At 48.8% G+C, this 21,574-nt stretch overlaps 2 protein-coding genes across 3 annotated transcripts; one reads left to right on the top strand and one right to left on the bottom strand.

Moving 5' to 3' along the window:
- Window positions 1-645: 645 nt before the first annotated feature.
- Window positions 646-16,050, bottom strand: cc2d1a (coiled-coil and C2 domain containing 1A). 2 transcript variants are annotated; one of them, XM_028972073.1, is made up of 29 exons: window positions 15,859-16,050; window positions 15,591-15,679; window positions 15,376-15,511; window positions 14,567-14,673; window positions 14,223-14,435; window positions 13,315-13,591; window positions 12,159-12,268; window positions 11,993-12,065; window positions 11,827-11,907; window positions 11,640-11,758; window positions 11,245-11,317; window positions 11,019-11,146; window positions 10,058-10,172; window positions 9,796-9,968; window positions 8,190-8,312; window positions 6,784-6,842; window positions 6,554-6,670; window positions 6,268-6,341; window positions 4,646-4,704; window positions 4,506-4,557; window positions 4,316-4,415; window positions 4,141-4,231; window positions 3,910-4,062; window positions 3,771-3,826; window positions 2,873-2,942; window positions 2,669-2,795; window positions 2,523-2,599; window positions 1,809-1,856; window positions 646-1,732 (listed from the first exon to the last, which is right to left on the bottom strand). In XM_028972073.1, the coding sequence occupies exons 2-29, from the start codon at window positions 15,645-15,647 to the stop codon at window positions 1,703-1,705; spliced, it is 2,898 nt and encodes a 965-aa protein (XP_028827906.1). In that variant the 5' UTR covers window positions 15,648-15,679; window positions 15,859-16,050; the 3' UTR covers window positions 646-1,702. The 2 variants fall into 2 exon arrangements, with proteins under 2 accessions (XP_028827906.1, XP_028827905.1); XM_028972072.1 differs by having other exon boundaries at window positions 15,591-15,650.
- On the top strand, window positions 15,874-21,134 carry LOC114785771 (uncharacterized). The gene is made up of 7 exons (XM_028972352.1): window positions 15,874-16,124; window positions 16,610-16,678; window positions 16,912-17,000; window positions 17,090-17,863; window positions 18,233-18,336; window positions 18,418-18,513; window positions 21,017-21,134. Exons 2-7 carry the CDS (start codon window positions 16,651-16,653, stop codon window positions 21,126-21,128), a joined length of 1,203 nt encoding a protein of 400 aa, XP_028828185.1. The 5' UTR covers window positions 15,874-16,124; window positions 16,610-16,650; the 3' UTR covers window positions 21,129-21,134.
- The last annotated feature ends 440 nt before the right edge of the window (window positions 21,135-21,574 follow it).

The following is a 21,574-nucleotide window of genomic DNA, read 5'->3' as shown; positions in this document are numbered from 1 at the left end:
ATCAGAAATGCGCCACGAACGCCAACAAAAACCCGCCTGTTATTGTTCGTGTCTCGTCGCGGTTACGAAACGTGTCGAATTCGACAGGAAATTGGACCGAATATATGAAGAAGTAACGAAATTAGAATTGAACCTTGTTGGACCAGCTCTCTCTCTTCAATACAGCAGATGTCTAGTTTTACATTTACCTGGTGGGTGAACCAGAAGTCCCACTTACTACCATCGTGTCCCTGAGCAAGACACGTAACCCTGAGTGTCTCCAGGTGGGGACTGTCCCTGTAACTACTTACTATGAACCAGAAGACCCAGGTTCAAACCCCACTTACTACCATCGTGTCCCTGAGCAAGACACGTAACCCTGAGTGTCTCCAGGGGGGGACTGTCCCTGTAACTACTTACTATGAACCAGAAGACCCAGGTTCAAACCCCACTTACTACCATCGTGTCCCTGAGCAAGACACGTAACCCTGAGTGTCTCCAGGGGGGGACCGTCCCTGTAACTACTGACTAAGTCGCTCTGGATAAGGGCTGGAAATGCACATTTTATTTTATTACCACAGAATTGTTTAGTAAAAATATGTTTTGCACACAGAATAAAATTCACAGTGTAGTTTCATACCCAGTTTATTAATGCCAGCAAAAAAAAAAAACACACACAAACCCAACCACCTCATATTTGTGTCCGTTCAGGGGTGTTCTGGGGGAATTTGGAGGTTCCCCGACATTCCTGCACTACAGTCTCGTGTCGGGTCCTTTTTTTTCTTCTCTGCACATGTTACAGGTAGAACGGGCCGGTGGCTCACCAGGTAGGGCCCGGCCCTCCCAGACCAGGAGAACTCGGCCCGGCGGGGTGGAGGCCTCGGGCCAGTCAGCCTTTGTTCTTTTGTCGTCGCCCCCCCCCCGGGCTCCGCGTCCCCCATTCGCCGCGGCGGGGATTAGCATAAGCGGAGGGCGAGGATGGCGACCGGACAATGGAGCCGGGGGGGACGGGGGACGCGGGCCATTCTTCTCCGGGCTGGGACCGGGCAGTGAAAGGCCTTCTCCCCGTTCCCACGCGGACGACAATGGCGGCGCCTTTCTCAGCGCCCCGGCATTTTAATATAGCCCTTCGTGCACCGTACGTCGGCAACCGTGACACAGTTGGTCCTCAGCTTGGATGCAGAGACGCGTCGAGGTTAAAGGAAATGGAGCGATAATGAATGACAGCGGAACTGGAATAATAACATAATAATATTAACGGATCTGTGATTGCGTTCCTCCATGATGCCAAAAAAAGCCCAAGAGGCCTGAAAACGTGCCGTACTCTACAGTCCCGGCGGAAGCAGCCTGGAGCGGGGAAGACGTTACCAAACTACAGTCCTATACACACACTCCACAGGGAACAAATAAGTATGTTGGTGTTGAAAAACGGCGATCCGGAACGGAGCCTCGTACGGCATGGCAAATCCCCGATTATGGGCCGCCTATCGTTCCGGGATTATTCGTCTCCGCGCGCCGCAAAGACCCTGCGCAGACAGATTACCAGGATCCGAGAGCCGGGATTACAGATCCCCGCCACCTCGTACAGGAAGTGAAGCCGAGACGCGGAGGACGGAGGGAGGAAGGGTCAATTAAAAAGGGAGTGCTGAATGAGGAAGGTGCCCAGCGCTTTAGATCTTCATTACGTGTGTGTGTGTGTGTGTGTGCACACTCAGGCATCTTCTCACACCAGTCTTCTCTTTAACGAATCGATCTGAAACAGAGAGAAGGTCTCGTTGGACAGGTGACCGCTGCACGTGACTCAAGATGGACCTTGGACGGCGTCGTACCTCCTGCTCGACCATCCTCATCCTCCCCAGAGCATCTTTAGCTGCGTCCTGCAACAAACATATACAGCATTTATCAGGGACAGTCCCCCCCCCAGACACACTCGGGGTGAAGCAACCTGCTCGGGGACACAATGGTGGGGTTTTGAATGTGGGACTTTTCGGCCACTACCACCCTTATTAGAACACGGAGCACCTCTCGCTTGTCTGTAGGCGTGCTCCTGTACCCCCAAAAGGTAGAAAGCCTGGACACCATTACTGCCGTCATGCTGGACTGAGGCCTGAAGTGACACGGTCACCCCGGCGCCTGTCATGGGTGCCCACTGCTCACCAAGGGTGATAGTTAAATACGGAGGACACATTTCCTCGTGTCACCGTGTGCTGTGCTGAAAGGCCTTCTCCCCGTTCCCACCCAGACAACAATGGCAGCACCTTTCTCAGCAATGTTGCTCACAATGACAATCACACGGTGCACACAGTGAAATGTGTCCTCTGTATTTAACCATCACCCTGAGTGAGCAGTGGGCACCATGACAGGCGCCCATGGAGCAGTGTGTGGGGACGGTGCCTCAGTGGCGGTGCCTCGGGATTCGAACCGGCAACCTTCTGAATACAGGGCCGCTTCCTTAACCGCTAGGCCACCGTTGTTCCACTCACTGCATTTAAAGGCAATAAAGGGAGGAGGAGCATCGTGGAGGGAGCACCGCACAAACTCACCCTGTTGCCCTGGCTGGAGAATTTCTTCACCGAGTCGGAGAGGCCCTGAACGAACCTCTGCAGGACGTGTTCGTACTCTGCCGGACGAAGAGAGGAGAGTCGGCACTTTTTTTTCTCGTTCCGGGCTCGTTTTTTCGAGCAGTTACCTGCCAGGACGGTGGGCGACGCCCTCTCCAGGTAAGCCTTCTGCCACTGCAGCCGCTGACAGACCTCTTTATGCTGCCCCAGCAGGTCGGAGGGAGGCTCCCGCCGGTTCTTCCGGAGTTCTCCGAGCTGAGGAGGCACATAAGATGTTCCACGAAATATCTCACACACTGTGACCAATCGAAATTCTGTTCTCCTCCACCAACCTTCCGCTCCAGACGTTCTTTATCATAGTTGAGGAGACTGAAGCTGTGGAGCTTGAACTGGGGGGAGGGACTGAAAGCAGAACAGATTTACTGCACCACCGTTTCACGCCGGTTATGAAGATGTAGATGTAACCCGTTGTCCCTGGACCGATCTCTTCCAAGTACTCTGTGTTCTTTGCACAAAATCTCTGCTCTTTTTTTTTATATCTTATATATTGAATTCACACATTTGCACACCTTCACCCTACCTGTTACACATATTTTATGTTAAAGACATAAAAGTGTAATACTTGGTTATGTTTGCAATATTTGCATATTGGTTCTTCAGGGGAGCCCGGTGCGACACGCTCTGCACCCACAACCCACGTTGTATTTGTTCTAGCAAAAAAATGGTAGTAAGTGGGGTTGCACTTACTACCAGTTTTGCGTCCTGCCTCTACTTTATCATGACTCAGTCGAAGGTTCGAATCCCGATCTGCCGAGGTGCCACTGAGCAAAGCACCGTCCCCACACACTGCTCCCCGGGCGCCTGTCATGGTGCCCACTGCTCACCAAGGGCGATGGTTAAATACAGAGGACAAATATCACTGTGTGCACCATGTGCTGTGCTGCTGTGCATCACATGTGACAATCACTCCACTTCAAAGTACTTGGAAGAGACCGGTCCGGGGACAACGGCTTACACAGAGAGGACGTGATGCCGGATGGACACTGAAGGCTCCATCCTGGATAAGATCCGACACGGGATGGACCCTCCCAGTGGCGGTTTAATACTGGATTACCATCGCCAGTGGGACGCTGGATTACCAACAGCGCTGGGTCGAAGACCGGGTTCATACGGATAAATTCACCGATTTGGAAACCAAATGAAAGCGCCACGTCCCAGTCCCCCAGTTACCTGGACGGATGTGTGCTGTGATGATCACTCCTGGGTTTGGATTTGGGCGAAGGACCCTTGAAGACAATCAAAATTAGTGTTCGGAATTTATTTCACCACACACACTCTCTCTTTCTCTCTCTCCACAGCGTCCATTTACCCCGCCTCTCTCTCGCCCGGGGGGGCTGAGGCCGACCGGGTCGAGCACCAGCCACTTCTCCGTGACCGGCTGCAGCTGCACCCCGCACAGCGGCTCACGGACCTTCACGCGCACCTCCAGCTTCCCACCGGTGGGCCTCCGTCCGTCCAGCACCTACACACACACACACGCACACACACGCTTTACTACAGGCTGAATGTGACGTCAGCACGCCGGGATGTTGTAACTCACGTCTATAATGTCCCTGATCTCACACTGGTTGTCCAGAGCTTCCAGTTTCAGCTGCGCCGTTCCGACCACCTTGTCGGTTTTAAAAAGACCGCTGCAACACACACACACACACACACACACGTTTAAATCACCGCACCGCGCGGGCGCTGGTAGGGCTGTGGACTCGTCGCCTCACCCTTTATGTATCACTTCAAACTTGATGCCTTTGGACTGGACCACGCGTTTGAAGCTGCGATGGGTCCTGTTGATGCTCAGCTTGAACTGCTCCTTAAACTCTGAGAACCGGGGAACAGGAGAGGCCGAGTGGGTTTTTTTTCCCATCATGCCGTCTGTCTGCGGTTTCTCGCAACGTGGAGATTACGTACCTGGACAGTTGGTGTTTTTAACGGTGCTCGTTTTGTCCCTCTGAGCTTCTTCCTGGAGAAACACACACGCACAGATTCAAGGAGCAGCTCTGACCCCCACGTCTCCAGAGCTCCACAGTCGTGAATTGAGCGTGACGTACCGCACTGGGGAACGGAAACTCGAAACGTACGCTGGCATCCAGGTCGCCGGGTGAACATCCTAATGGAAAGAACACATTCAAACCTCAGAAATAGTGCTGCACAATTAATCTAATCGCAATCGTAATCGCAATGTCAGTCTGTGCGATTACATGATCGCAAAAAGCTGCGATTTAAATGATTAGTACATGGATTGGATCGGCAACATATCCTATCCATTCTCTCAAAGTTTGCGAGCTGACTGAAGTCTCACTTCAGTCGGATGTGACGTGTTTGGTCACATGACTCGTGGGTCGACGTCACATGACGTGCTGCATCGTACGTCAACGTCGCCGCCATATTGCGAGAGGCTCTGCTGTGGCGTGAAGCATATACATGTCTATGGAGAGAAGTGTATAAAAATGCCTCACTCTTGTGCTGCTTGGGGCTGTACAAACCGCTGTACGCTCCAAACCAGATCCCGGGGGATTACATTTCATAGGTAAGGCTGGACAATTGTTTTGAATATATTTGACCATTATAAAATCCCGTTTTATAAGTCTTAACCTTAGCTAAGCTAGGCTAAGCTAGCGAAGCTATACATTCCTATGTTCAAGTCAGCCTGCAAACAACGTTTTGGCTAAACGTAGGCATTAACTATTTACACAGTTCTTAGCTGTTTAGTTAACTTTTTTCAAACTTTGAAGGTTTCCTAAAGAAATTCACCTCAGTTTACAAATCTTAACCTTAGCTAAGCTAGCAAAGCTATGCATCCCTGTGTTCAAGTCAGCCTCCAAACAACGTTTTGGTTAAACGTAAGAACTATAATACGGGATTTTATAATGGCCAAATATAATCAAAACAGTTGTTCAGCCTTACCAGGGTTTGTCGTTCGACAGTAAAGTAAAGAGTTTTTAGTGATTATTTAATTTTGTAGAATATTGTATTTTGAAAGCACAGGGCATTTCAAGTTGTTATAAGTAGTTTGTATGCTTCACTTTGAAATTAAACATTTCACTATTAGTAATTTGTATGCGACTTTTCATTGATATACAAGCAAGTGCCATTTATCATATCGCAATCGCATATCGCAATATTGATCTCAATAATCGCAATATGACTTTTTCCCCAAAAAAAGTCCTACTCGGAAATAATTCTTACACTAACACACTACTAGCCAGCTACACTCCTGCAAGGCCTCTCAGATCTGCAAACGAAACGAGACTGAAAATTCCCTCTTCACAGGGTCTCCGATCCCAAACGACTCTGTTCTCCTTTGTTGTCCCTGGCTGGTGGGACAACTTGTCCTGCTCCATTCGACTAGATGAGACTACCACCACCTTTAAGAAGCAGCTGAAAACCCACTTATTCAAAAAGTATTTCAGATGAGTCCAACACTAACACACACACTCACAAAAAAAAATTCATCCAGCACTTAACAATTCCCAGCATGCTCTATTCCTGACAAGTTCGGCCTTATCGGGGCTCTTAATTTTGTAACTCAAAATCTATAGAAATCGAATGAGAATTGCTGGTGTCATCCTCTTGTAAATTGCTTTGGATAAAAGCGTCTGATAAATAAAGAAAATAACAGGAATAACACACACACACACACACACACACACACACACACACACACACTTACCTGCCGGTGCAGGTAGGTTAACGCCCTTCACAATTATCAACTGCAGGTCGTTGGCCGTGAGATTGGAGTTCATCCTTTAAAAAATACAGCAAAATAACAGTAAGTGAAATGGGGGAAAAACTGCTTTTAATTCTGCTTTTTAATTGTGGTAGTGGCCTAGTGGGGTAACTATGGACCAGAATGCCCCATAACAGCGACATTTTCCGGCGGCTTGAGGGCCGACCCCCGTAACACACACACACACACACAGAGATGTTCTGAAGGTGGGACCTCCTCCAACGCTCACCTGACTGTGTTGAAGGTGCGCTCTTCTGTGTGGTACTTGGGCGTGGCACATCCTTTAGCGTGAGCCTTCTTCAACAGCTCGATATCCTTCATACACTCCTCGGCCAGCTTCTCAAACCTACACACACACACACCATAGTTAATGCCATCCTCTGAGTGTGTGTGTGTGTGTGTGTGTGTGTGAGAGAGAGAGAGATGCAGATCTACAGTGATGTAGATAGAGCTCCCCACCTGGCGGTCTCGGCCACGTTGCCCATGTGAGTGAACTGCTGTGAGTAGTTAAGGCACTTCTGCAGCGTGAGAGACGGGAACAGAAGACGAAAGTAAAGTAGAGAACGGAAAACGGGCCTCCAATCTGGTATTGATGAGCTGTAATAATCAATATAATTACATAGTGTTCTAAATCAGGGTGGTGGTAGCCTAGTGGGTGAGATGCCCGCCTATGAACCAGAAGACCCAGGTTCAAACCCCACTTACTACCATTGTGTCCCTGAGCAGGACACTGAACCCTGAGTGTCTCCAGGAGGGGACTCTTCCTACTTTTCACCAATAAAGCTGTAAATGGTCTCACCCTGCAGTCCCTGAGTGAACTTTTAGTTCTTTAAGACCCCTGTGATCAACGGGTGCGGGGTCACTACTGGTACCCAAAGTACAGAAGGTCACAGCTGGGAGCAGATCCTTCTCCTATAGAGCTCCGCAGTTGTGGAACGGCTTGCCTGTCAGTGTCCGGGACTCAGACTCAGTCTCAGTGTTTAAATCTAAACTGTTAAAGTCCCAGACACAGCGTCAATTATTAAGTCCACTTTATCACACAGTCCCCCTGTTAGACACAGACAGTGTTAAATTCTCCATAGTTAGGCTGTCCTAGTTAGGGTACCGGGCCACTGTAGCACCAATATACCACCATAACTACATATTTCAGTATCAGTCGTACAGTGCCACCATCTGCTGCTGCTTCTGTTTGTTCTCTCAGAGACACAGAATCAAGCGTACAGACTACTAGCAGACCCCAGTGAAGAGACCAGCAGATAAATCCTGGTAAATTCCAGGAGGAAACTGATAAACGAACCAGAGGGTCACCACAGCCACCACCATAACAACTAAACTTCAGGGAGTTTCAAATGAACCAGTAGCATCATAATGGACATGTAATGTCCACCATGACACTGGACTAAAACCTACTCTGCCCTGTCCAGCACCTCCAAACATGGACAGATAGTCTGTACTACACTTTGCACTTCTCCACCTCTACAACTGTAGGACATTTTGTCTTATTGGACAATCACAAACCCTTCATTTGCAGGCTCACTCTACCCTAGAAGGGGGTCCCTCTCTGTATCACTCCTTCCCAACGTTTCTTCCTTTCTTTTCCTTGTGTGCTGAAGGTTCAAGTGTGGGGGGTGTCAACTGTCAAAGCCCCTTATAAGAAATAAATGTTATTGTTGACTGTCCCTGTCTCTGCTGACTGTAAGGCAATCATTTATCGTAAATAAAATATATGCATATCACACACAAACTTCCACATTTCATGGTAATAAGGGGGTCACATGTCTAGTTTTGGACTGCCGATTCAGGATAATCCCAACGTTGAGAGCATGGAATTGTGGGATTCCGGATGTAGTAGGGGCGTAACGGACCTCGTGCTGCTTCTTGAGAAGATCCATGAGCTGGGAGTACTGCTCCGAGGCGCGTGGCGAGAGAGGCGATGCCCGCGAGCGGGACAGGGAGTAGTCTTCCTCGCTCACCGGAGCACTGGGCACCTGCAGAGAGAGAGAGCGAACTGGGTGAAGGTGGGATTGGGCTACGGTCACTGATATAAAGCAGAAAAAAATTTTAAGAAAACCAAAAAATTTGACCAACACCATTTATGGATTATTATAGCAATTTATACATGGTGGCAAGCATCATGAAAAGAGACATGAACTGTATCTCCCAGGAACAGAAAGGAAATTCTTACACTTCACCAGATCGAGAAAAGGACCCCAAATTAAATGTCTTAAGGGAACCCCGAAATGAACGTCTTATCCTTTCCAGTTTGGCTGGGAGGTTTAGAGGATTTCCAGTTTGTCATTATTATGTGAGAAAGAGGCAAAAACGTTGTCTATGTATAGGTCTTTAGAACCGTGAAGGCCAGCTTTTGACCAACCAAAGATGGAGGGAACTGCTGCTTTGCAGCCAGCAGTGCGTAGGTGGAAGAAGTTTGTAACCCAAAGAAACGTTTAAACTGCGCCCAAATTCTGCGAAGTTTTAAAAACCCTATTCTTGGCATAAGGCAACGTGGAACAAGTGAGTCAATCTGTCGTGAAAGGAACTTGTTAAACTCTTCGTTCAAAAGAAGCAGAGTATTAAGTCGCCACGGTGTTCTAGTGTAATAAAATGTATTAATCATATTTACAGTGTTATGTAGATGCGAGTAATCTACTATCCACCAAGAAAGGATCAATGTGTAAAAGTCTGGTGAACTTGAGGGGAAAAAAAAAAAAAAAAAGTATTTCACGTTTAGTAGGACTAAAGAAGCGGCAGACATCAGAAACAGCAGATTCTTTCATAAAAGATCAAATAACCGTAGCCGGTCTAGGAGGAGCACAAACTGCAGAAGAAGAGCGGTCCAAGTGGGGATCAAGCCGGCAATTGAAGTCGCCCCCAAATATTAGAAAAAGTGTGTAGACAGATCGGGAATCCCTCATCGTCGTAATTTGGGGCAGATTAAGAGTGTTATGAATTCGGACAGTGACAATGACAATTTTTATTTTTTTAATCTGATTCTACGATTAATCAAAAAAAAAAAAAAAAAAGACTTAATGAATTAACGGGTAATTAAAATGAGTTGCAGCCTGAAACATAACGTATATGGTGTTTTTGTATATGGTGTTTTTAAAATTGTATATTGTGCGTATTTATACTCTGTATTCAATGTTACTGTTACTGTTTTTGTATTTAATGTTACTTGTATGGGTCAGAGAGTAACGTAATTTCAATTCTCTGCATGTCCTGTACATGTGGCAGAATTGACAATAAAGTTGACTTGACTTGACTTGACTTGATGAGGCCGGGATTTTTAACAGTTGCCCAAGTTCTGGAGCTAATGAAACTTTCCTCACGTCGTTGGCATGCTTACACCCCGCCCCCGGCTTCCTCTTACAGCCTAAATCCGACATCGAGCACAAATTACGCAACGGCTTATTTATACGGCCGCACTTTTGACGAACGACCTGCGTGCGCGTGGGCGTGATACCCGCTGACCTTCGAGATGTCTACAGGAAGGCCGCCCTTGGCTGCCGTGATCATGGTGTCCAGGCCCTTGGCGTTTCGGAGGTGCTGGGCCGCGCCCTGCATGTCCTTCATCTGTTTGGAGCGCAGAGCCGCCTTGACGAACTGCTGCCGGCGCTTCTCCAGGAAGTCCAGCTGCTGCTGGGCTACGGGACGCGATGTCGGGAAGAGACGCCGTCAGCACACACGCCGTACCGGACACCAAGAAGTTATAAAAAAAAAAAAAACCCCGAACCTTTAGGGCCAAGTTTGGTCCCCGGAGTGGTGGCGGTGGAGTTCCCACCAGGAGGACTGGCGGCAGGAGCCGCAGGGGCTCGGGGCTTCTGAGCAGCAGCAGCTTTCACCGCAGGCTGGAGAAAAGCAACCGTTAAAAAAAATCACACGACAAACACACAAACAACGGTCCACACGACCGCGGACACAACAGCTACCGCCACCGAGACACCGAGCGGAGCATCTTCTGATGAAGGTGCATAGAACCGAAGCCACCAGCATGCATCAGGATTACAGGACACGAAATCATCTTCAGACACAAGCCACAGGCTTCCGACTCCGAGGCAGAAACTGAAATCGAATTCAACATATTTAGATCTGAATTGCACAAACTGAATCTGGACGTATCCAATTGAATCAGGATTCCGCAAAAATTCATCTCAAACTAATGTGTCCTCTGCATTTAACCATCACCCTGAGTGAGCAGTGGGCGGCCATGACAGGCGCCCGGGGAGCAGTGTGTGGGGACGGTGCTTTGCTCAGTGGCAACTTCCTTAACCACTAGGCCACCACTGTCCCCAGAAAGGGGTCTGTTTCTGCTCGATTAGTCACCAGTCTGACATCAGAACTTAATTCTACCTGATACGGTTTCATTAAATTGAACAGGACAAAAAGTCATGAATATAACCCAGGTCCTCCCATGTAGTGTGTTGTGGTAGTAACGGTGTAAAGTTCTCAAGGACCCGAATTGTGCGTCGCGAAAAAACTGAAATTGTGAAAACTGAATTTGGAGAAGAGAATCTGAGTTACATTTTTAGGGAAGTAAAAATGCAGCTTCAATTTCATTGGAATTCAGATGCAATATAATACGTTCAGATTCAGTTTGTTTAATTCAGATTAAAATATACGCAATTCGATTATAGTTTCTACTGGCACAGATCTATGCCCATATTTTGCCCAGTAGAGTTGTGTGCTTGTGGCACCTTTGCTGCGTCCTCGTCAGGACTGTCCTCCTCGGCATCTGCGTCCTGATTGGCTAATTTCATGGCTGTATCCAGAATCCCCGCAAAGTTCTGCTCACCGCTCTCGGATCCCTGGAGAGGTGGGCAGCCTAGAAAGAAGAAGAAATGTGATTATTAAAATCTTACAAGAAAGACTTCCGTGATGATCCGTACCATACACACAACACAGGGGCGGAGCCGTGTTCACCTGGGGGCACAGGAAGCTCCGCCAGGTTGACCGGGCGACCGGCCTTGTGAGCCCTGATGGCGTCTTGGTATTGCTGAAAAACATCAAACAGCAGATCCCGATCAGTAGTTACAGGGACAGTCCCCCCTGGAGACACTCAGGGTTAAGTGTCTTGCTCAGGGACACGATGGTAGTAAGTGGGGTTTTAACCTGGGTCTTCTGGTTCATAGTAAGTAGTTACAGGGACAGTCCCCCCCCTGGAGACACTCAGGGTTTAGTGTCTTGCTCAGGGACACGATGGTAGTAAGTGGGGTTTGAACCCGGGTCTTCTGGTCCATAGGCGAGTGTGTTACCCGCTAGGCCACCACCACCCCACTTGTGTTTATAGGTTACAAGGTGCGGGCGTTTCGGGTCACCTTGACGATTCGCTGGTGCATGCGAAACTTGCGGTCGTCTCCTTTGGTCTTGGATCCCTCCGCCACAGCTCTGTACTTGTCCATCCGCTGCTGCAGGGCTTCTTCTAAGCTACGAGGGGCTGGGAGATACAGACAGCATCTCTGATATCGACGCGGACGCAACGCGCCGGCAGATTCGGGCACTTACCAGCTTCGGCCACAGGGGGCGCCGCGGTGGGCGACGGGGCGGGTGCGGGTTGAGGACCGGCTCTACTCACCACAGGATCACCTGGAGAAGAACAGGGAAACTCAGTTCGGCTGTAAAGAGAAGAGGGCCCGGCGAGCGCCCGCGGGCGGTAACGCCCCCCACTGACCAGGAGGGGGAGGTAGAGCGCCGACGTCCACCGGCTCGCCTCGGTCCAGGGCCTCCACCACCGAGCCCAGTTTCTGACCAAGAGGGAATTCAAGGAATAGAGTTACAATGTTAGAGTTAATGTGGAGTGAGTGTGTGTGTGTGTGAGTGTGTGCGTGCGCAGTTACCTTGACGACCAGGAGGTGTTGCACGGCGAGGTCCGTTTCCCCAGACTTCTTGGCCCGAACGGCGGCCTGTTTGTACTGCCGCTGTCGGGTCGTGACCAGGATCTCCAGCTCTGCCCGCAGCAGACACAGACACATCATTTGCTCGTTCTACAACGCAACGGCCCGTTTACTTTTCATTTCTAAACGCAAAATTACAGATTAAAAAAAAAAAAAAAGATAAAACTCCGCTGGTCAGCAAACTGGTCAGCTGATTTAAAACGTGGTTCCACTTCATTATACAAGTGGGCACTGGTTTTTTTTGTTATTCCAGGTCTCCCCAATGTATATTTGATACGTTTTATAATTTTACAAAAGGAAGATTGTGTAAAATTGTGAAATAATTATTAGCATGAAACGCACATATTATTTACATGTAAATAAGGGTGGTAGTAGCCTAGTAGGTAACACAGAACCAGAAGACCCAGGTTCAAACCCCACGTACTACCATTGTGTCCCTGAGCAGGACACTTAACCCTGAGTGTCTCCAGGGGGGGACTGTCCCTGTAACTACTTACTATTAACCAGAAGACCCAGGTTCAAACCCCACTTACTACCATTGTGTCCCTGAGCAGGACACTTAACCCTGAGTGTCTCCAGGGGGGGACTGTCCCTGTAACTACTTACTATTAACCAGAAGACCCAGGTTCAAACCCCACTTACTACCATTGTGTCCCTGAGCAGGACACTTAACCCTGAGTGTCTCCAGGGGGGGACTGTCCCTGTAACTACTTACTATTAACCAGAAGACCCAGGTTCAAACCCCACTTACTACCATTGTGTCCCTGAGCAGGACACTTAACCCTGAGTGTCTCCAGGGGGGGACTGTCCCTGTAACTACTTACTATTAACCAGAAGACCCAGGTTCAAACCCCACTTACTACCATTGTGTCCCTGAGCAGGACACTTAACCCTGAGTGTCTCCAGGGGGGGACTGTCCCTGTCACTACTGATTGTGATTCGCTCTGGATAAACGCTGGAAATGTAAATGGTTTACAAAAGACAAGCACTTTGTTGAACTGTGATTTGTCATACTGGATTTGTGCTTTTTTCACATCCGCTCCATAAACACACAGATTTTAGATGAATCGTCACATTTATAACGTGTGTGCGAATGTACCTGAGTGATGTGCGTTGGCCTGAACGGGCGTGACGGGAGATATTACGGGCGTGTCCGGTGTGAGGACGCGGTTTCTCTGAGGGGCCGGTGGAAGTTGGGGTTTGGACGGCGTCTCGTCGGCGGTAGGGGTGTAGGCCGGAGGCTCCTCCTGCTCTCTGATGGGCTGAGCCTGGGGGGCGGGAGCCTGTTTTGCCCCACCCACGGCGACGGGGGGTGGGATGTCCTCCTCGTTGATGGGTTTGCCTTTTCTGACGGTGGAAAGCATGGACTGCAGGGTCTAAAACCCAAACGGTTGAAATCAAAACCCCTAAAAAGCTGACGATACCGCACCGTTGTAAAGTTATTACTAGCCAACAGCAGGCCACAAAGTCCCAGGTTCAAACCCCACGGTGAACAAATTCAAGATGCTACCATATCCAGACAGTATACGGCGTGTCCAAGACCCCCATGCTGCATTCATGGTTCAAGGGATATAAATCCAGAAGGTACAAATAAATTAAAACTTAGGTGGATAGAGGAGGAAAAAAAAAGTAAATGGGTACTAATACGAACTACAATAGAGGTCAGGAGAGGACAGGGGAGGTCAGGAGAGGACAGGGGAGGTCAGGGGAAGACAAGAGAGGACGGGAGAGGACAAGAGAACACAAGAGAAGACAGGAGAGGACGGGAGAGGAACGGAGGTCACAGGTGAGCATGTGCTGTTACAGTATAGTGAGAGTTGAGAAGACGGTAATAACAGGTTTATGATCAGGATGTTGAAGACAAGACCAGATAAAGACATCTGCACGTTATTAAGTGTGCAAATACAGCGAAATGAAAGTGTTGTGGCAGTGAGTTGAGAGTTCACTGTCTCATGATTGTAAGGCCCTCTGGATAAGACTTCTTCTTCATGGTCATCTCTCTCTCACCTTGAGGCCGCGGTCGTAGCGCCTGGCCTTGCTGGACTCGCCCGCAGCCGTGGCGTTGGAAATGGCCGTCTGGTACATGTCAACGCGCTCCAGCAGACGCGACTCGAGCCCGCCTGCTCCGGCAGGAGAAGAGGAAGTGATATGGGGGGCCACAGGAAGGGCCCTGTGGACCCGTCCCTCACCATCACCCGCCAGCACCTCATCCAACTCTGCCTGGGTTTGGAGAACAGAAGCATGAAATGGAGACAATGCTGCAAATGCCGAAGCCAATAAAAACGGAACCAAGTGGAACCGGGTTAGGTGGAACTGGTCAAAGCACACAAGCGAAAAAGACTCCAGCTTACCAGAAGGTCTGCGTCGTCCTCCAGGCCTTCATCACCTCCGTCCTCCTCATCAAGGTCTTTCATGCACAGGGCGGCCATGCGCTCAATGTCCTCCATCGGCAAAGCGGCTGGATTAAAGGGAAGCGGACGTGGTTAACGACATTTCCGCCCTCATCCAGAGCGCCTGACAGGACACGCCCCCTCCTACAACAGGGACATCGCCGCTTCACGCACTTCAGTCACCACATCACTGTTTCAAACATTTTTAGGTTTAATACGGGTTCTATTTTGTTATTTATACCATTTTAATCGCTACTTTACACCGTATGAATAACGTGTGAGTTTTCCATGTATAATCTTTTTTTTAAATTACGTTATTTTGTGCTGTGATGCCGGTTTTCTGTTCTAATTCTAGTCTCCCAGGAGACATGACGCCCTCCAGAGACCCACGTGGGGAAATACGACTAGACGCCAAGTGGCAACGTCACCACTCAGCCACCGGAGCCACGCGCCAACTCCACCATTAAAATGTTGCTGCTCCATCCAGAGCGCCTTATGGTCAGTAGTTACAGGGACGGTCCCCCCCTGGAGACACTCGGGGACACGATGGTAGTAAGTGGTACATCTCCTACACAGGCTTGGCGTAAGTTTCTGTAGTTTACTGGTCATCACGTCCTCAGTACGACCACGCGGTACTTCTGTGACAATCAATCACTTTCATTTAATTTCATGGTAGAAGCGTGGTAACGAGATCCTTCCATAGTCACAAAACCTGACAGGCCGACGTGAAAGGAGGAATGCGGCCGAGCCCGTTGTCGGTCGTCTCTGACCTCTGCCTGCCTTGTTGGCCGGGGAACGCTTCTCGCCTCCTCCGCCAATCAGGGCCAACAGCTCCGCCTCCAGCTCCTCCTCATTTCCAGCAGAATCCAGGCCACCATCGGGGTCCAGGTCCAACAGGAGGCCCATCTGGACGGTGGGAATGACACGATTTAGAGGAAACCAGCACCACATCGGCCTTCTGGCTGACCTCCTGGCCGACTCATACCTGCTTGGCCCGGGCTGCCCCTTGACCCCGGGGTGGGGGGTTCTTACTGCGGTTCATGGTCTTAAAAAAAAAAAAAAACGCACCTGAAACTGCAACAGAGGGTCAAAGGTCAAGATCAGCCCCTATACATATACGCTAATCACCAGCAAAGAAGAAAAAACGCCATCATCATCAAAATAATATTTAAGCGGTTCATCCTACTACATCAAACGATTTAAAGGTGCTTTTCCACTGCAGGTATAACTCGGCCGCCAGGTTCTTCACTTGCCTGCCCGGAGTTTCGAACCCGCCTCGCCGCGCCGCGGCTGGGACGGGCCGCACCGCGGCTTCCGCTCTGCGTCGCCGAGCTCCGGGTCCGCGTCGGCGTCCGAAGAGGAGGGCGAGCTGGCCGTCCGGTGGACGAGCAGGCAGGCGGCTACCTGCGTGCTGACGGAAAAAACAGCGCCGCCAAATCCTGCCTCGTACCCGGAAGAGGGCGCGTCACTTCCGGCGCAGCCCGGCGTCACCAGGGGCAACTGCACACCTGCTCGCGACGTGTGAATAAAAAATACACACACACACACACACACACACACGATAAAATACCGAATAAAAAGGTCACATTTAACATATGTGCGAATAAAAATATAAACTTTTTACGTCATGATAATTTAAGAAATGCAACGGGGGGTAAACAAGCCAAATGTTGTTCGGGTTTTGTGTTATATTTCTGACGGAAGCCGCGGATTCTGCGTTTCGGCAGCGAGATAAAATACAAGTTTTTACATTCACAGTAAAAATGTAAACTTGCTTTTCGAAGCCAGTTCATGGTAGCATGTTAGTTTTACACACGATGCGTTTCTCTCGTTCTTTCTCTGTATTTGTTGTAGGCCTAGACTAGTTTAGCTTTAGCTTAGTTAACTAGCCGGCGGCCAGTCCCTTACACACGTGCAGTTTAGAGATGCTGAAATATCATTAACACTCTTTATCTATTCAATGGGAGTGAATGCGACAACCAGAAGATGTCTTTTTATTTACAGACTTCAGACAAAAAGGAAATCCGGTGGTTTCGGGATTGAAAATGACCAGAAAGTGGGCAAGGTCTGCGGGTACGTTGGATACTGAGGAGAAGGTGACCCTTTATTAGTCCCCCCAAGTGGGAAATGTACAGGGAATTAGTGTTGCTGTTACTTTACTTGACAGAAGCTTTTATCCAAAGCGACTTACAAGAGGAAGACACCAGCAATTCTCGTTGGGTTTCCATAGATTTTGAGTTACGAAACTGAGAGCCCCGATAAAGCCTAACTTGTCAAGAATAGTTATATAACCGTTTCGTGTCCAGGCTTCAGGGCGCCACAGCAAAGAACTCTGCGGTCAACAAAACGCAAATCCCCAGGAGCCGAGTCGGCCTCGCCACACTCCAACATGCAGGTGTCCAAAACTAGTTTTACTCTTAATTCTCATCACTTGGCTTTTATCTGTGCCGGTACTCGAAAATTAAACGCATTTCTGTTCCTCAGGAAATAGACGACCCGAGCGCAGGAAGCATCGCTGCAGAGACGCGTAGTCCATTTTTGGTGCCGATGAACTCGTTGCCAGATGCCACTGACGCCTCAAGCAATGAGCTGAGATCGGCCTCCAAAAACCCAGGAAGCAGTCATGGCCAGCAACTGGTCACCAACACGCATGACTGGGCAGAAGAAAAGGAACGTGAAAGTGTGTCGGAGGGAACTGGACGTCCTCCGTTGCCTGAACTGTACCCGGAGTCGCAAGCACTCTGTTCACGTGAGGAAGAGCCCAGGGAGGAGCAGCCAGATCTGATGGAGTCCAGGAAGAAAGCGAGGAGGAGAATGGGCATGTGTGGCCTGGGAGAGAGGGAGAGGAAAATCCGCCCGGGTTCTGATGGTACCGTGATGTCGTGCTCCTCAGACTCTTCCTTCGAGACCGCCTGGAACAGTACCGAGCAGAGAGACAAGGCGATCTCGGCTCAGATCCTGGATCCTGAGCTGGCGGAGGTGGAGCAGCTGGAGGGAGTCTGTTCAGAGCACAAGAACCTAGAAGATCAGCAAGTGTTCCCTCCTACCAACACCCTGGTAGAGAACAGTGCAGATGTTCAGAAAACACCCCCTGAGACGCAAACCGAACCAGGTTCATTGGCCACAGAAATAACCATCAAAACCAAGCAGTTTGAGGACAGAGATGAGGCAGAGAAGATGACTTGGGGAACCACCTCAGAACCAGACAGTGATAGGGAAGCTAGAGATCCACCACAAATCCTGGAGGACGATTCCACTGTGAGTGTTATGGTGAAGAGCTTTTTATAATCCGTTATTCTGGTTGCTTTTTTCATTTTATTGCTCGTTATTCCAGGGCCTTATTTTACGTCAGAATTCAGTTCTGTCTTGATATTTTTATGGCACCTTATGCAGCCCCCCTATTTGGGCAGCTGGTGGTCTAGCGGTTAAGGAAGAGGCCCCGTAATCAGGTGCCAAGTTGCCACTGAGCAAAGCACCGTCCCCACACACTGCTCCCCGGGCGCCTGTCATGGCTGCCCACTGCTCCCTCAGGGTGATGGGTTAAATGCATAGGACAAGTTTGGCTGTGTGCACCGTGTGCTGTGCTGCTGTGTATCAAAAGTGACAATCACTTCACTTATTGCTCAGTCTCCAGCAGAAGGTCGTGACCCTGGGGTGACGACCCCTGAGCCTGAGGATTTCCATCCAGTGTCCTTCACCTCCATCTCTGACTCCCAACTCATCACAGTGACGTAGGTGCCATCAGTAAATGTGTGTTTTGGTACACGCTGCCAAGGATTTGAAAACTGATTGTGATTTTACGTTTTTTAAAGCGAGCTGAAGGAGCACCGTATCCCAGAATGCCCTGCTGATCTGGAGGACGGCACTCAGTTGGTGTGCGGGCTGATCAGGGAGCTGTCTTCCCTCAAGTGAGAACCTCTGGAAGGACATCACAATTAGAACCTTTCGTGCTCAATTAGTCACCGTAGACTCTATGTCGCTATGTAACAATCCACACAAATACAGAAAAGTACAAACCAGTCAAAGCAAAGCCACTGTTGATCAAAGCTGCTAGCAACATGGCTAATGTGGACCAAATGCAGACTTAGCTACAGCGTTGTGTGTTTAGAAACAGACTCTGATCTCCTATTAAAGCTTGAGTTTAAAGACTTAGTGCAACAGTACAACGAGATCGAGGTCCTGCCCATCACCCCCGAGTGTAAAATGCCATAATAAAGAATACATGATTAACGCCCGTCCACACGGAAACGGTAAAATATCTGACCTTGCGTCCACACGGAGACGGCGTTTCAGGGGACCCAGAACGGTTATGTTCTGAAACAGGTTCCAGGGTGAATTTTTCTTTTCCGCGTTTCCGTGTGGACGGCAGAGTGGCTTTTTTTTTTTGGTGAAAGTGCTGACGTATTCGTTTCAAGTAACTCACCGGGGACACCCTCGGAATGCGGAAGCAGGTGATTCCCACAACAGAACAAAACTAGACTTAAAAACAAGACTCGAGAGCAGTCTTGTGGAGGGGGTTAAGACAGCGTTTGGACCGTCACCTGCATCTCCGTGTGGACGCAGAGTTTTAGAAACCGAAAACCCGTTTTAGAGAAAATCAATTTGATGTGGATCAGACCTAAAAGGTTGTAACACCAAAAGACGATACATATGGCGCAAAGTAAATACGTATAAAATACAAATCTGTACAGGAGTGTGGTACTTGTATGAATTGTATAATGTAACGTAGTAACAGCAGAGTAAATGCAGTGTGTATGTTGCAGGTTACGTGCGAGTTGAGTGAGGTAGCGTACTGGTGTAAATTGTAGTATAACGTAGTAGCAGCAGAGTAGATGCAGCGTGTATGTTATAGGTTACGTGTTAGTGGAGTGAGGTAGCGTACTGGTGTAAATTGTAGTATAACGTAACGTAGTAGCAGCAGAGTAGATGCAGTGTGTATGTTGCAGGTTACGTGCGAGTTGAGTGAGGTAGCGTACTGGTGTAAATTGTAGTATAACGTAGTAGCAGCAGAGTAGATGCAGCGTGTATGTTATAGGTTACGTGTTAGTGGAGTGAGGTAGCGTACTGGTGTAAATTGTAGTATAACGTAACGTAGTAGCAGCAGAGTAGATGCAGCGTGTATGTTGCAGGTTACGTGTTAGTGGAGGGAGGTAGCGTACTGGTGTAAATTGTAGTATAACGTAACGTAGTAGCAGCAGAGTAGATGCAGTGTGTATGTTGCAGGTTACGTGTTAGTGGAGTGAGGTAGCGTACTGGTGTAAATTGTAGTATAACGTAACGTAGTAGCAGCAGAGTAGATGCAGTGTGTATGTTGCAGGTTACGTGTTAGTGGAGGGAGGTAACGTACTGCTATGAATTGTAGTGTAATGTAGTAGCAGCAGAGTAGATGCAGCGTGTATGTTGCAGGTTACGTGTTAGTGGAGTGAGGTAGCGTACTGGTGTAAATTGTAGTATAACGTAACGTAGTAGCAGCAGAGTAGATGCAGCGTGTATGTTGCAGGTTACGTGTTAGTGGAGGGAGGTAGCGTACTGCTATGAATTGTAGTGTAATGTAACATAGTAGCAGCAGAGTAGATGCAGCGTGTATGTTATAGGTTACGTGTTGGTGGAGTGAGGTAGCGTACTGGTGTAAATTGTAGTATAACGTAACGTAGTAGCAGCAGAGTAGATGCAGCGTGTATGTTGCAGGTTACGTGTTAGTGGAGGGAGGTAGCGTACTGGTGTAAATTGTAGTATAACGTAACGTAGTAGCAGCAGAGTAGATGCAGTGTGTATGTTGCAGGTTACATGTTAGTGGAGGGAGGTAACGTACTGCTATGAATTGTAGTGTAATGTAGTAGCAGCAGAGTAGATGCAGCGTGTATGTTGCAGGTTACGTGTTAGTGGAGTGAGGGTAGCGTACTGGTGTAAATTGTAGTATAACGTAACGTAGTAGCAGCAGAGTAGATGCAGCGTGTATGTTGCAGGTTACGTGTTAGTGGAGGGAGGTAGCGTACTGCTATGAATTGTAGTGTAATGTAACATAGTAGCAGCAGAGTAGATGCAGCGTGTATGTTATAGGTTACGTGTTGGTGGAGTGAGGTAGCGTACTGGTGTAAATTGTAGTATAACGTAACGTAGTAGCAGCAGAGTAGATGCAGCGTGTATGTTGCAGGTTACGTGTTAGTGGAGGGAGGTAGCGTACTGGTGTAAATTGTAGTATAACGTAACGTAGTAGCAGCAGAGTAGATGCAGCGTGTATGTTGCAGGTTACGTGTTAGTGGAGGGAGGTAGCGTACTGCTATGAATTGTAGTGTAATGTAACATAGTAGCAGCAGAGTAGATGCGGAGTAGTGGTTGTAAAACGATCTCCATCTGTGGAAGAGCAGGACCTCATGATCTCTGTGTAACGTGGCGTCTGGGTCTCTCCAGTCGGATCGTGATGGCTGCACATCGGGAGGTGGAGAACATCCGTCGGGGCAGCAAAGCCACCAAGACGTCCGGCCATCGGCCATGCGGTCCCCACCACTCCTGCCAGTACTGAAGACGCTGCTTTCACAAGTTCTAGACGCGCCTTCGTTTTGTGTCTTTAACTTAAAAAAATGCAAATAAGTTCGGTTTTATGCTGTTTGAAAAAAAAAAACTAAACAAATAAAGAGTAAGAAGTTCCCCGCGTCTTCATAATGTGTAAAGATCACAGGAGGCGGATTAAGGCTCCTCGTTATTATTTATTGGCAACACGCAACATGCCCGTTAATACAAAAGTGGTATTTAAAATCCAAACAGGAGCAAACTTTCACATTTTTGTCACATTTTTCTGCACGCCGATGTCGAAAAATCGGCTCAACGTACAAAATGTTTAAAACGTCGGCGTGTTCGTGCACGACGGCCCGTCGCGGGTCTCAGGCTCGGTTCAGACCCGAAATTAAAAGCGTGCAAAGTGATCGTTAAGCAAAGAGGGGAATAAAACAGCGCAATATATACACACAC

This window comes from Denticeps clupeoides, chromosome 3 (assembly GCF_900700375.1).
Source record: "Denticeps clupeoides chromosome 3, fDenClu1.1, whole genome shotgun sequence".
Classification (NCBI taxonomy): domain Eukaryota; kingdom Metazoa; phylum Chordata; class Actinopteri; order Clupeiformes; family Denticipitidae; genus Denticeps; species Denticeps clupeoides.
Note: the sequence above shows the minus strand (reverse complement) of the source record. Positions and strands in the feature narration are given on the sequence as shown.